This window comes from Rhea americana, unplaced genomic scaffold (assembly GCF_003343005.1).
Source record: "Rhea americana isolate MKP2758 unplaced genomic scaffold, rheAme1 scaffold_284, whole genome shotgun sequence".
In the NCBI taxonomy this organism is placed as follows: Eukaryota; Metazoa; Chordata; class Aves; order Rheiformes; family Rheidae; genus Rhea; species Rhea americana.
The window spans coordinates 474,805-490,669 of NW_028186406.1; the positions used below are offsets into that span (position 1 = coordinate 474,805).

The 15,865-nt window shown below is 49.0% G+C and overlaps 1 protein-coding gene across 2 annotated transcripts in view; it reads right to left on the reverse strand.

The window, feature by feature from the left end:
- The window catches only part of SEPTIN11 (septin 11), a 50,840-nt gene extending 35,421 nt beyond the window's left edge, over nucleotides 1-15,419 (reverse strand). For both annotated transcript variants that reach the window (XM_085308834.1, XM_085308835.1), the window contains exon 1: nucleotides 15,378-15,419. In XM_085308834.1, coding sequence (XP_085164960.1) covers nucleotides 15,378-15,404 — 27 coding nt within the window. In that variant the 5' untranslated portion in view covers nucleotides 15,405-15,419. The remainder of the gene's footprint in view (nucleotides 1-15,377) is intronic.
- Nucleotides 15,420-15,865: the final 446 nt, after the last annotated feature.

A 15,865-nucleotide genomic window follows, 5' to 3' on the forward strand; every position in this document is an offset into this window, starting at 1 on the left:
CAAGCCCAACAAATCCAGCTCCAGCATTCCCCTCAGTTTTGCTTGTTCACCTATACATCCATGACGACTTCGTCGCTTGCAGCTTGCTTAGTAGCGAGGTGCTCCTTCACAGGARATACATTTTAGAAGTGAAGTTTTACAGCTGCCCTGTAACCTAGAGTAAAAGCAGAAACCTTGCCTTTCTGAGAGATGTCTGGAAGGGAAGAGCTACAAAGAAAAAAGGAACYAGAAAAGCAGATTACTTTGGTGTGCTGGCTAAGAAATAGCCATACACATTGGMTTTTTTTTTTCTTCCCCAACGCCTTTACCTGTAGTGAGACAGGAACAGCTACCAGGGCCATCAAAATAACACAGGCTAACGCAAGGAAAATCCAAGCCCAGCTTCTGAGCAAAATACACAAGCGCAGACAAACTTGTTGTTTCTGAACAGCTGTGGATTTGCACCCACCTGACCCGAGCRCTATGAACAGGCTCGCTGATGACTAAGGGAAGGCTGGGCATCATCTACAAACTGCGGCCTCAGCTAAAGCCCTCAGATGACTTCCGCTCTTCTTCCTGTCTCTATCTCCTCACCCTTTTTGGCTAGGGCTTAAGCTTTGCTGCCAGGCTTTCCTCCCAGACGCTATCGATTTCAAAGCAGCCAGCCTTGTAACAGAGCCCTCTACATGTCCTCCACTAACATCCTGCTATATTTATGTGGTGTCCAAGCAAGTACAGCCATAGATTTGGGCATCTGAAAACTGCCTGCCAGTTGTTGCTTTATGGACAAAAAAAKGACAGTTCTTCAGTGGTGGCACTTCACCAGGAAGCCACCGCTCGTGGACACGACCCACTGACTGCACAATATTCAGACAGAAGACAGCAAAGCACACTGCCTCACTGCATGGTAGAGACAAGCGATGAGAGTGAAGCAAAATGGTGTAGAGCCACAGAAATTTTAGGGGCAGCCTTGAGGCTAGCACTTCACAGGCACCTCACCTGCCAGAACTCAGAGAGCCAGACACCGCYTTTGCTCTGAAGTTATGCTTAACACTAAAAAATCTTAAGCCTATATAAAGGCTAACATCAGGTTTAAAAAGCCCTAAGTCATGGATGATAAGCCATCAGGAAAACAGGAGCAGCACCTGAGCACRCAGTGGAAGCCATGGTCTGCCATGCAGCCTGCACATCCAGCCAGGAGAAATCTTCAGCAACAGAGCRCTGCCAAATGGCAACTTCTCATCTTCCAGGATTTCGAGCAAATTTATTACTTAAAGCCAGATGCAGAGCTGGCGCAAGCTGCTCCGTAAGAAAAAGATTGGCCCACGATGCGTTTCACAAGTTCCTCTCTTCAGTAAACCACACGTGCTGGTACTTCTCCCTCCTCCCCACTCTGTGGGGAAACAGAGGCAGGTGGCTGCTGCTGGGCTGTGCACGCAAGCGAGGCCAGGCTGGCAGAAGGGCCGCTTCAGGAACCGCCTGCTCTCCAGGTAAAGGTGTTGCCACGCCTGGGCCTAGCAGGAGGTTACAACACTGCTGACCAAACTTGGCGTTTGCCCACAGCAAACGCTGCTGGGGGCTGCAGTTTCTCTCTTTAATAATTAAATCCCAAGGGGAGAAGGGGAGACGCTGCAATTCTCCACCGGCGGCTAAGGGAGCGGGGGCTTTGGAGGCCCGAGCAACAACATACCCATCCCGCTCCAGTCTCCCTCTCCTCGTGCCCGTTTCACCCTGCTGCAAGTCGCTGGAGCCAGTCTCCTGGTGACTGCAGGACAGGCTCCTGCCCACGAAGCCAGTGCAAGGACAGCAATTAACATCAGCCGGAGGATTCAGAGAGAGCAGGGCACAAGCAAGGAGAGAGGAAAGCGGCCAGGAGACTCAATGCTCTGGCCATAAAGTGCAGCACAGAGCATTACTGTGTCACACCTGGTAGACACCAAAATTCTTTGGGGTGGTGTTTGCTGAAGGCAATACTGTATTTACCGCCTCCTTTTAGCTGCTTGCACACATCCCAGGCTCAGTGGTGTTGCTAAATATCCCCAACAAGTTCCTAAGCAGCATATCTGGACTTCAAGGGAGGGAGCTTATTTGTGAGCAGAGGAGACAAATCTCACGCTGAGTTTCCCCACAAACACTAACTAGGCATCAGCAGTTCTTGAGAGGAAGGGGAAAAAAAAAAAAAAAAAAAGAAAGAAAAGAAAACTCTTAGAATTAGGAAGGGGGGGGGGAGAAATCTCTTCAAGACAGTCCAACATGAAATGAAATCTAAATTAATAAAACCTCAAGGCTCCACACTTGCCCTTGTGCAAATGGTTTCAGATGCTCCCAGCTCGTGAATCTCCCGCCAACCAGCATRTTTTTATAAGCACATTTTTTGGTTTTGCTTTTGTTCTTTTTTGTCTATTTCTCTTGTTGCTGTAGAAAAAGCCATATATACACAAACCCCCAAACAGAAGCCCAAWGGGAACTGAATATAAATGCATAGCAAAAGCAAAGAGGAGAGAGGAAAATATTTTTCTTCTAATTCTCATTAAGTTTTATTAACACAAAGTGTTATTTTGAACAGGTATGTGTAGAAAAGCAAGACTCCTGAAGGGAAATATTAACAGTATTTCTATAAACCACCTCACATTAATGAATAAATTCCAGGCACTAATTAAATACATCCTATAACTACAATATACTATTCATATTTATAAAAATAATTCTCAGAGCTCAATMTAAAACCTACTATCATCTTTAAASGGCTCAATCCTCCATCAGATGCACAAAGCCCACTCTCTATCAGAAAAAAAAACAACAAAAARATCCCCAGGTCTCAGAAAACATCTTGCACACTAACCTGACCAAAAAAAGAAAAAAACACAACCCGCACCCACACACCAAAGGCCTTCCAGGACTAAGAGCCCCATGCTCTGCAAGTCTGTTCACAGAAAACAGTCTTAGGGTACAAGGAAAGGAAACTGCTCTGACTGCTTGTGGACTTATTCCTGATTCCCTGCATGTCGGCAACGAGCATCAGCCCCTGCTGCGCGCTCCAAGAGCGCAGCCAGCGTCAGCCCCGAGGTCAGCTAATTATAGATATTACAGTCACATACCTAAYGGCATTAAATAGCAAATGGATTTATAAATCTGGGGGGGGGGGTGGAGGAAGTAACCATTTAGTACCGCCACCATGTACCTTAATCAGCACTCAGCAGATGCTGCGAACACCTTTCTGATACACCCGTATGCTCTCTGGTTTCCCATGCTCACTGTAACATCCCGCAGACGGCGCAAGGCGGGTCCCCAGCTTCACGGCTGGGTCATCACCAAGGCCTCTAACCTGCTGGGTTACCTCAGCACCCTTTACCACGGTCTGAGAGGAGGGGGGCCGGCGGCCCAGGCCCAGCCCCTGAGAGCAAGGCGGATTTCCAGATGCAACGCTCTGCCGGTAGCTCTCTGCACTCTGAAAGCTGGATGGAAATCCCCCCAAAAAGCTTTAATTGAAATGCAATACACACCCTCAGCCTTCTGACCTGATCAAAACCCAAGGGTTTGCAGTCGCTTACTCACAGACTAGGAGCAGCACCYGGCCCAGGGATGAGCAAGGGAGACCAATACGCTTTCGTGCCAGGTGAAAGCGCGAGCTCAGTTAGCACAGCAAATGATGCAGCCGAAGCTTTTGAAAGGATCAGCGCCACAGCCAGGTCCACGCAGCCCCATCCCATCCCCAGCCCCATCCCATCCCCGAGCGCGCCGACACGGGCATCCCCTGGGGGCGTCGCTGGCCTCACACTCCCCATGGAGCAGAGGCAGGGCTTAGCTTTGCCAAAAGCACGGGCATAGCTGCTAATGTAACGGTTTCTATGAAATAAGACGCTTGCTGGCACCACTCCACTGCTTCCCAGTGGCGTGGCTCTGCCAGGAAAAGGCCTGCAGTAAAAACACAGTCCAAGAAATTCGGTTATCGATGCCTTCCAAAAGGAAGGAGAGACTCTGTTTGCTACAGCCAAGATTTACTTGCAGCATTGCATGTTTTAGGGGAAAACGAGGTCTATAACCAGAAGACTGAACTCACCTCCAGGCTGGTCAATGACTCCCACGCATGAGCGTGCCAAGGTCCCTGCTGCGCCAGTGGCGCGCTCGCGCTGCCGGCAAGGCCCCTGCAGAGCTCCCGCCGCCCCGAGGAAAGCCGGGCAGCAYGCAGCACGGGCCGTGCGGCCGCAGCAGCTGAGCTACAGAATCACCGAGCGCGCCMGCTCTCGGGGAGCGGCGCCCTGCCYGTCCCCAGGGCTCTCGGGGGAGGTTCTGCTCAGCCGGTTTCCAGAGAGCCGCAAGGACGCAAACTCCGGGGATGGGCCCGACAGTGGGGTTTCAGCCCCCCCTTTGAAGGCTGTGCCACCTCCATGCAGCGGGCTCACAACGCTCGGGAGACCCCACCACAACACGCTCCCAGGCTCGGCGTCCAACACCACCAAAACACCCCTGCCAGAGGCACCCACACTGGCTGCTCCGACACAAGCATGGCTCTATTTTGTGACYATGTCTAGAGGCATAAGGGGCAAAAACATACCAGGTAACATCAAGAGCTAGAGCCAGCCTCTCTGCAGCTGTCTGGGGCCACCCTGCAACGCTTATTCTCGCATCTCAGCCGTGTGCATAAAGCTTTGCAGAGAAGCACAGTGAGACCTGGAGGGCTTGCAGAAGGGTAGCTATCATCGCTGGCACTCCTGAGGTAGAAGGATACATTTTGTTATGAAAAACAGCATGAGTGGAAACCACCAGGCTTTAATATTGTTCTTAATGCTGTCACAGAGTTGCTGGACAAGCAGAGTGCGAATGAACAACAATTTGTGGGAGGTAGGCACCRACCCGACCCTACAAATTGTCCCAGGCTCCTCAGCCACGTGCCGAGGTTCCCAGACACCTTTGGGAGCTGGGCCATTAGCTCTTCATACCTCAGTCCTGCTCTCACGCAGCACCGCACCAGTATAATTAAAGACTGGTCTCAAAAGAGATGGAAACAGGCACGCAAGTGCTGCTGGGTTCCCCTCTGGCTCTTGAGTTTGGTGCTAAGGCAATGCTTCAGTTTACTAAACTGAAAAAAAAAGTGCCCAGTGCCAAGCTCACAAGCTAGATCTAAGGTCTGTAACAGCACCTATGTGCTGTGAGATGACACTTGCCAGACTATCAGAGTACCTGCACTAAAGGGATTGCCTACCCATGCAACAGAGATGGTGCAAAGGCTGCTTGGGAACAGTCTACATCTACAGTCTCTCCCTGTAGGACATTCAGCCCTCTGCTTCCTACATCTTGTTCAATGTGTGAAGAATACTCAGCTTTAATACAATTCTGCTTACTCTACAGGGAGACTACAGGTCTCCCTGTAGAGTGTCCTGTGCCCAGCACTGCTCTGCAGCAGGGACAGTTTTTAGGAACTAAGCATGATATTTCCAGGTATTACTCTGACCTTCTCCAACGTTACTTTGCCTGCAGCACCCCCACTGCTCACAAGACCGTTGGCAGAGGTCTGCGAGTGGCTGGCACGCACCCACATGCTTGATGGAATCACGTTCTTCCAAATTCATAAATTATTCCACAGAGAGGCTGCTGCAATATCCATTAGCTGTTGATGGAGCCCTGCTAAAAGGTTAAACTGGAACCAGAACCCACTCCTGCAAACAAATTCTTGTTTGCCACTGTATTCTGCTTTGACTGTCCATCCCAGACACGTTTGTTTGTGCTTCAGAGAAATACAAAATTAGTCAGATCTAGAGTTACTTTCAATTTTTGTCCTCCTGTCAAGACTTGTGCTGTAGCAATCCATGCCCCTGCTTGTAACAGAAGAGCATTAAGTGAAGGCCAGACTTAGTATTTTTCCTTGATTTATCCCCAAAGCAAACAGAAGAACTTCTTCAACATATTATCTGTCTGAACAGTCCAGCTGCTCAGACTCTTTTCCCAGATACTCAAGTTGAACACATAGCTGCTAGAATTCAAAGTCTCGCAACCTCAAATACAAACAATAAACGTTCCACTCCACTTTGTGGAAATATGTTGCTCAAGGACAACTTTTGGAAAGGAAGAATGGAATCTTTTGCAAGGCTGTTGCTCAGAATTAAAAAGCAAGATGAATTGCCATTAGCTTGCATCTTCTGCAGTTACTTTATGCTGCAGCTTTGTATATCCACTTCACTCAAATCTGTCTCACCCTCTCTTCCCCCTAAAAGGCTTTCACCCCAAAAAAGTGGGATCTACTGCTCAGGATTGCACAGCCCCTGCTCCACACACACACTCCACCATCTCAKCAGGAGAGCACAGGGGCAGCTCAAGGCAGGCTGCTTTCCTGCAGCTCGATTTGCAAAGGCAGAGCAGCCCGGGCCAGCACACAACTGCATCAACTATGGCCCCACGCAGATCACAGGCTGCCYGTATTAGATCCCATCTTCCAGCCCAGGCTGCAATTCCTCTTTTTTCCTGGAAGCACCAAAATAGGGAGCAGTGTGTGGCAGGTATCCCTCTGTAAGCAGAGAGGTGAACTGTTTAGCTTGGCCAACTAACTATGCCAGCACACATCACACAACAGCTGAGCTCGAGTCAACCATGGAGCAAGCAAGACTGACAGATGAGCGAGGGTGCTGTAAAGCGAGAAGGCTCTATTGCACGGTGCTTCATTTCTCTGCAACAGCAAAGTTTAAAGACCTGAAAGAGCAGCTAAATCTAGTCACAACTTAATGGAGCCATAGGTAAGGATCTGGGAAGACAAACATACCCAAAGGCAAATGCAGCCCGCTCTGAGCAAATGTTTCCTGCAAAGGACTCTGGGGTTAGCTCAGAGCATGGCAGAGCRGGGAGCTCCACAACTGCAAATGCTGGAGCCCTGCCTATATCTGGRCTGGGGCACAACTCCCATGCGTGCCGCATGCTTTTGCCCTTAGCTCACGTTACTTAGTGAGAGACACAAAAGCAAGTGATCTGCTGCTGCACGTCCCTTGTTAACGCTGCAAAGGCTGGAGACGCAGCAGCCTCTGCATCACTCGCAGGAGCCCTACTTGTGTAAAGCCAGGAGGATGCGCTCACCCGGCCAGCGCTGGCTTCCCTTGCACCCTCCAGCGCCTCTGAGCCTAGGATGCAGGGCCACGACTATCGTGCAAGTCGCTGCACTGGGGACCAAAACAAAACGGAAATACTAGGTTCCCWGCCCTGAAGAGCTTCCAGTAGCAAAGGTATTTCCTATCAAGGCTACTTCAAGACAGTATCAAGTAATGCGCAGTTGCTACAGCAAGCACGGCTGGGGAAAAGGAGAGCATCTGCACACTCCTCTCCCCAGGACTTCTTCCCATGGCTTTTCACAGAGGGACCAACCACTGATCTCATTCCCAAAACACAGATCAGCTTTTAGCCTGCATGAGTTTTATACTTCTCTTCAATATATGTAAGCTATACTATAGCTAGGCTGCCTGGATTTATACTTCCAACTTTCTGGCACATCTCACTAGAGGAAAACATCAGGTTTCTTGGTCAAGCTATAAAAATATTCCTTTCCTTAGGTTATATCAAAAACAAGTAATGCACATCCTATGGAAAAACTGCTCTTCTGAACTCCATTCCTGACGAAGCCAAACCRTAGGGGAAATATGGCTCTCTATAGTAACAGACAGTGGTCACACACCAGGCTACAATTTAAAATAATGTTTTTGTTTAAACAAACCAATCAAAACACCTCTGACTTTGATGTGCAAGCGTTCTGGCTTACAGCAGGAGAAACTCCCCACATCTTATGCAAACTCACAATTACCCTCAATTGCATTTATATTATCCCAGGGAAACAAGGTCAATGGAGCTGCTCACACTGTTCACTTTCAAGTCCTAGTTCCTTACTGAAACTATCTGCTAAATCTGCTTAAAAACATTACTTGCATACTACCCTATTAGAAGAGTCACTTTTAAGAAAGTGTCTTTAAATGAGAAGTACTTAATCTGGCAACGCATTTTGCTGCAAGACCCCACTATCTGACCAGAGCTGTAAAGGTGACCATGGCTCTGCTATTAATCCTTAGATTACAACTTCGCCCCTTACGGAACAAGGAAAGCAATCATGAATTGTTTTATATGGAGAGAAAAATCGAGGGCACGCCAAGATGATGCGGTTCGCCCAAGACGCCCCGGGCCATCAGGGCGGAAGCACTTCGAGCATGCTGACTGCTCAGGCTCGGATCCCGAGCGCCCCAGCAGCCCCTGTATTTACCTCAGGATGAATAATTACATAACTACATGCAGCATAGGAAGAGCTATTTCCAGCTGGATAAATATAGAGCTACCTGAAAAAACAACATCCAAGGTCTCCTTACACTACTACTTTGGGGCAATTACACAGCAGAAGCCAAACAGAATTGCTCTTTCCTTGCCACAGTGCCCATCAGCTGCACAGCCAGAAGACAGCGCACTGCTTGGAAAAGCTGGTTAATATGAACTTTCAGCCCAGTTTCTCTGCAATTCTGAGGATCGGGAAGGGTTTACATCTCTTAGGCCTACGAGAAAGACCAGAGCGCAGTGCAAGAGCTCACCCAAAACCAGAAGCGAGGGCCACATCCAGACTCCGGCCGTGGACTCATTTTGGTTCTTTGGAAATGAGAACAGCACATCAAAAACATCTCTTCCAGGCACAGGAGCCGACGCGGAGGCAGCGCCCCGCTGATCCCTGCGGTGCCAGTCCCTGCTAGGGGAAGCCCTTGCGCGCCAGCCCAGGCCCGGCAAGCACCGGCCCCCGACAGCCCACTCCCAGAGATGCTCAGCACCTCGCACCCTCACAGGCTGGCTGGCACCGAGCAAGCACCATTGCAAARGCAGGCTTAAAGCTCAGACGCCCCRATGACTAACTCRGGCCTCTAAAAACAGACAGAGGGAGCAGGGGAARAAAGAACCRTAAATTAGGTCAAATGCTACTGAAAAACGSCAATTACTTTTTATATAGCAGATTGCGCTCAAACGTCATTTAATCTCAGCTTGCCGTTGTCAGATATTAGCTTAAATTCCCTGCTTTAATATGGCAGCCAAAGCAAAGTGCCGTGTATTCAATATTAATGAGACAGATGAAACAGAATGAGACCAGGTTGGCATTTTCTGTGATAAAAGGAACTGTGGCAGAAAAGCATGCCTTTAAAAACATTAAAGATTTTTCTTGTTTGCTATATACAATACACTATATATACTATATTGGAAATAGAAAAAAATGGTTTCCAAATGCAATTTAAATCCCTTATTTTCTTATCCCCAAAATTAAGAAAGGAGCAATCACTCCTTCATTGTTTCTTCTGTTAAAAACAGTAACGAAAGTAAGCCAAGTTACCTGGCCACAACTAAGGAAAGCCTTTACAGATGCAATTGATGACAGGGGATTTGAAAAACAACTTTAATTTTCAGCATCTACACTCTTGCACTTGCATACAGGCAAAAAAATTGAGAGCACAGATGTCCTTGACTGACAAAAAGGCACAGCGAGATCTGTTACAGCTCAGCCTGGACACAAAGCAAGTTTTGGGGAGGAGATAGAAGGGAAGGATGGATGAGGGTGAATACGTGGTGTGATTTACCACGAGAACAAACTACTGGGGGACCTGGCAAAATCCCCACCCTTCTTGGAGTCTTGACATTAAGGTTTGATGACTGTGCACTGTCCAGTCCTGGGTGGCTGTATTAAGCCTTCTAACCACTGGCAGTATTTATGGCTAGCAATACACCTGCCTACAGTCCAGCAACCTACCCTGTTAGCAGTAAAAACTGAGACTAAATGAGACCCGTTTCCAGCAAATTCCACAGTGAATTCACAAGTTCCTAGAAGAATCTCAGTCTTTACAACATTTCAAATTAGGAACAACAAAAAGAAAAAAAAAAAGCTTTAAACTATCAAAACATCAGTCATACTGTTTCTGTGTAAGCTCATTCTATGGCTTTAGATTTAATTCTACTGATTAAAACAGAAGGAGGCAGAGCAGAAAATGTTTTGCCATATCAAGCAGCAGATCCCTCCTGTTCCCTCCCCAAAACCAGCCYTCCTACATTTACGTGTAACCTCTGTTTTGGCAACTCTGTACATTTCCTACACAGACCCAGAGGATTTGGGATAATCCATGCTAGTACAGAGAGATGCCAAGAAGTGTCAGTGATAACTAGATATCTTCACCTTTCCAGGTTGCAAACTCCTTATTTGCAAGCCAGGCGTCTGCCTGCCAAATTCCCGGGAAGACAAAGCCAGGACCGTCACCCTGGGCTCATCTGAAAGCAGCCAGAAGCTGTTAGGCTGACTCTCAGCTTGTAAGAGTTGGGGTTTCACAGGGGCTGAAAGGAGATGATTTGTGCTCTTTGAAATGCAAAGATTTGGCCGCGCCAAGAAGCAAGAATCTCTATCGGAAAGCATAAAAGCAGACGTGCAGTTCAGTCTCCCGTGCAGTTYTGCTCTTGTACCGCACTGCGAGAGCGGTCCCTGCGGAAGAGGGAAATACAAGCTTGTGCGCCGTCACCGAGCGAGCCAAGCAAGCTGACTACCAGACTCACTCCTCTCCCACTTTTGTGCTGTTTACAGACAAAAACAGGCTGCCACCACCAGACTGTCAGAAACTTAATTCAAACCATGTTAACGTGCTGAAGTAAAGCATTTAGTGCAGTTTGTGCACTCAACACAGATGTCTGGCAAATAGACCTCGGCGAGTCTCCTGCCTACCAAGGGTGATGTGCTTTACACTGCACCCAGTTAACTCAGGGGAAAACACCCACAGACTTCACAGAACAGTGCCAGACCCACATACAGCCCCAAAGAGCAACGTCTTGAAAACTGCTTACAGAAATTTCCCTCGGGATTCAAAACATGATTCTCCACTTTCATCTGTTTCATTCAGAAATTATATTAGCCCCTCTCACATGATGGGAGTGTATGTGGACCTCCAGAAACAGTTTCCATTACAATTACTGCTGTTCATAGGATAGTTCTCAGGAGCTGCTAGCAAAGTGGGTAATATCTGAAGCAAAGCCAAAACATTTCTAAAACAAGCCTTTTCCTATAAGCTTCTGCCAAGTATCCATGACTAGATCTGGTAAAGAAATTAGCTGCAGTTGTTATACTTCAATAATGTCTTTCAATGGCTAGATGCCATCCAAAAATGAGGCAGGGATGCAGAAACAGAAAACCCACCTAGATAACACGAAGATCTAAAGAAGCCACCAGCTGTGATAAAACCCCTTCCCCTCCCCACCCCCCCAACACTAGTAGCCTGCTCTTTACCATGATCTTATGTGGGATGATATCAAGGAAAACAAATGTCTACACCTGCAACGAAGGATTGAGCTCCTCCAGATTTCCAGCGACTTCAAAAGCACTAATTGCAGTGTCAGACCCTAAGGCTGACACTTTTCTAGACACAAGAGTCTCGATTTTCAAGGAAGGAAACCCAAGGATAGTTCAAGAGTGGTCAATTGCAGAGCCCAGCAAAATAAATGTACTACCAGGGAAAGAGCAGCAATAGCCTTTAGACTAGGTTTCATGCCAGCTGTGGGTATCACTTATCAGTGCTTATCTTTGTGAAGAAGCAGAGCACACAGACAGCAAAAGCTTGCAGAAGGGCTGGATATTACTAATGGAGAACTGCAGGGAGCTTCTCTTCCTCACTCACCACGGCTCTTCCTCCACTGCCTCCTTCAAGCGCCATGCAGGCCTTGCCTACACCTGAGTCAATCGCACCTGCCTGCGCTGCAGATGAAAATACCTGTCTAGGCTCGTGCAAGTTCCACATATCTCCGTGCTCAGCGCTGATGTAGAGGAGCAGGAGAGATCTCACAACATAACGAAGCAGCCAAGGAAGAGCATCTCTTGCGGCCATCTCGCTGAACAGGTTACCTAAAGGCACTCGAACTGTCACATATGACATGRGGAGGAAGGGGGAAGACTTGCTCACCATTGCCCTTTTTAGTTAGGGCAGCAAGACCCTGAGCTTGGTCTTCTGCCTTTCCCATCTGGAGCATTCTCCATCAGTGCTAATGCACTAACAGCGCCACAGTGTCTGAACCATTATCACGCATCGCTTATTACAGCGGGCCGGAGAGCAGTCACGGAGGTGGAAATGAAGGGAGCTGCATACTGTACCTAAAATAAAGGTGTTTTGAAGGGTTTTTGTGGGGGATTTTTTTGTTTGTTTTTTTTTTTTGTTAAATCACCTGCTTGTACCCAACTGCTCTGCACTGCAACTGCTTCAGCATCTTCTCCTGCAAGAGCCACTGCAGCTTGAGACCTTGAGCCAAACCACACAAACAGGAGGCCGGACAAGGTAGAAAGGTTTGCAAAGTCGGAAGCCCATGTCCCCTTAGCACCTCTTCTGCAAGAAGAGCCACAAGGCACTGTGCAGCCTCACACTCGTGCTCTCAGTGTCACCTTGAGAGAGGAAGAGGAGGCATGGCAAGAGCACAGGGTTGACAACTGCCAAATTGCTCAAGCAAAGGCAGGCAGCCAGCCAGCCAAGACATCTCTCTCCTGGGAGCTATAGGGGTGGGAGAGGGACATTTAAGACATGCCTCAGCTCCAAGTATTTTATTTCTCAGATTGATGCTGTTCAGTTAGTCCCCACCACTATTTCAGGCTATACTCAGGCACTGAAGTCAACTCCCTGTGATCTCATCCACACAAAAGGAGGTTTGTCCAAAGATCTCCCTCAGTTCCTCACTCTAGGTCAGCTCAACTCCTGCTGAAAAGGCCAAAGGCTCCGCGCTCGCAGTGGGCTGGACACAAAACCTGCCCACGTGTCTGAGACAGCACTGAAAACAACGCGAGGAGGAAGAGGCAGGTTCCCGCCATTGTTAACATCAGTGGGAGCAACAAGAATTGTCTGAAAGAGTTTCCTACTGCAGGCAAGGCGCCGAGGTGGAGAGGAAACAAGGCGTTCACAAACTCAAACACGGTCACGTGCGCACCGCTCAAGCCAGCTTCCCTGGCACAGGCAACTGAGCCAGGCCCTAAAAACCACACTTCACAGTGGTCAGCAGGCAAGGGAGCCAAAAYCGGTGCCACCAGCCATTTCAGCCGCCCTGGTTTGTGCCGCTCAAGTCCACATCATCACCAGGTTCACTGCAAAGAGAGCACCTCCCTGGAGGATACCAGACTACGGGGACAGCTCAGTGCTGCAGTTGGCTGAAACACAAGAGCAAGCTGCAGGGCAGCATAGCCCTGTGGCTGGAGCACTACCTCCCCGAAGGCACGCTCCCTGCCCCGGGGTCGATCCCCAACTGCCCCRGCCCCTAAAACCTCTCTCTGACACAGCGCTCTGCCCACAACAGTTCTGCCCCCACCCAGTTGCCCCTTCCTGACTGAAGGCAGCCAAGCACTCTGCTAACGAGAGAAAAGAGAGCAGAAACACCCAGGTAGGCAGAGGCACCTTCCCCTTCCTTAGGGCTCCTCTCGTCGTCAAAAATCAGCGGTCACAGTGCCTCTGCTCCACCCACGGACGCACACAGACACAGCTGTCCGAAGGCACTGCCCCGTGCCTCTTGCTAGATCTGTTGCTCAGGAAAAGACAAAAAAACTCCACAGATTCTTCAGCTCCATTAACCCCCCCCCCACCACACACACACCCCTTTTCTCCCCCTCTCTCATTCCCTCCCCTCCATGGAAACTAGCAGTCTCTCATTATAAAGTATTTCTAAAACCGATTAAAGAATATATTGTACAGTTTTAGTCTCTTAGATAACACCTTCCACAGCCCACATGTATAATCTGTGCTCCAACCTGACTTTCTATCAATTTCTTGTTTGGCTTGAGCACCATGCATGTGTTTACGTGCGAGTGTTATTTTTGCTCCTTTAACTAAACCAAGCTACGACCCTGAAAACACTTAGGATATACCAAGAAAGAGAAGGTCAGGGAGGCCAGAGCCCTCTCCCATGYTCTGAACTACTGAGACACAATCCAGGGCCAGTCAAGACCCTGGGCAGTGGCCCAGGAGGAGGGAGAGGGTCCCATATCTAGCACATCTCACTCGTTTTTGGGCTGCAAGTGGCTTTATGTCAGACTGAGCCTGGGTAGAGCCAGCACAGATGACCGTATGTGTCCTTACACCCACATGAATGTTTAAACGTATGCTAGAGAAGTCCCATGGCAGCTCCCAGCATGAATCCTGCAAAAGCTTTGCTTATGCATGCCATCGCATTCACATACCGAGACCAGTCTCTATTAAGTGAAAAGTTACAGGCAGCACATTACACATGTGCTTTTCCATCTGTGGGATCAGGGCCTTAAAATGAAAGCTGCCCATCCTACCAAAACACACCCTACTCAATTAGAATTAAACACAGACTTCAGAGCAGCTTGCTGATGTTACTTTTCATGCATGCTTTTACAATTAACATAATGTCATATCCTGCCAGGATGTAAAAAGGTTGTGACTCAGGCATGTTATCTTGGTTTTAAGAAATCAAACTGACTCGCTTTGCATTTCCCTCCTTCTCCTTTCTTCCCCCTTTCTTCACTTCTGCCTCTCCAACAAGAGGCACACACATCACTCAGTACCCTTACAAAACACACTGATTACATCCAGAGCTCAAAAGGCAAACATTTATCAGCCTTGTCCATGTAATTAACTACCTCTTCAAACACCCTCCCCRCCACTGATACAACACTGGCCGGCAAAGAGGACTTGGTAAGAAGGCACCCGAGACGAAAGACTCTCAACACCTACCAAATACCAGCCTGCCGTCCTTCCTTTTCCTGCTGCCCCGTGATGAAACAACTCACTTCTCCAAAAAGCAGTGATTCTTGAGGAAGCACAGACTGCCCGCCAGCTGCTCACGGAGAAGCCAAGTCTCCTCACCCTTCCCTTTCCCACACGCTGCTCACGCTGAAGAAAGTTTTATTCTGCAATCAGTCCCACTGGACTTGACTCAGCTTCACACAGACCTGAATTTAGTTTAACCAGTATGAAACCTTCTCTGCATGCTGCTTTTGGACTAGGGCTAGTGGACTTCAATTAATCAAACATATTGGAGGCCATATAGTGGCAGCAGTTTAATATACTGTAGGGAAGACAAAGCAAAACACACACACACACACACACAAGGACAAACAGAAATCACATTTTACGATAAGCCAGTRAGAGCATGCATCAAACACTCCTGAGCCTACTCACGGTGTGGGTTGCTCCTCTACACAAAGCACAAACGGCTCTGCTTGGCAATACCCTCCAGCCTGCCCTAACACCCAGCTGAGCAGTGACTCCAGCGCCTGCTTATACACTGAAACACAAACTTCAATTTCCACACACRCTTCAGATGCTAAGCTCAAGAACAACCTTTATAAAGCACAGGTATACTTCATAGGTATTCTGCTAACAAATGCCTGCTCTTCTTTTGCTTAGCAGCATCACTTGTAATGGTGTTACCATAGGTGGGGAAGTTGTTTCATACATTCGCTTTGCCACATCCGAGGAACCACGTAGCCCAGCAGATCCCTAAGCACACAACAAGCGCCACGAGAAACTGTCTCATGCAGGTCACATCTTGAAGTCAGACCATTTTCCTATTATGAGGAGGAGCCACGTTCAAGTCCTCAGCTCATGGGCAGCATCTGCTTCGCTAACAGGCACTGCAGAAGTTACGGGGAGTCCGTCCAGCCTCCCCCCGCGCCGCGGCGGCCGCGTTTCATTCACGTTCCCGCGCCCCACGCGAGGCAGTTYTGCCGGCCAGCGCGCCCGGCCGCCGTGGCGGCCCGACTCCCGCTCCGCTCTCTGCGACGGGGGATCCTCTGTCCTCCCCGCCGTGGGTGCGACGGCTCCGGGGGGCCCGGAGCTCCCGGCCATCCACCGCTCCCCGCACACGCACATACCCCCGCGCGGACGCCGCCGCCTCCCGCGCTCCCTTCCCGCCGGCC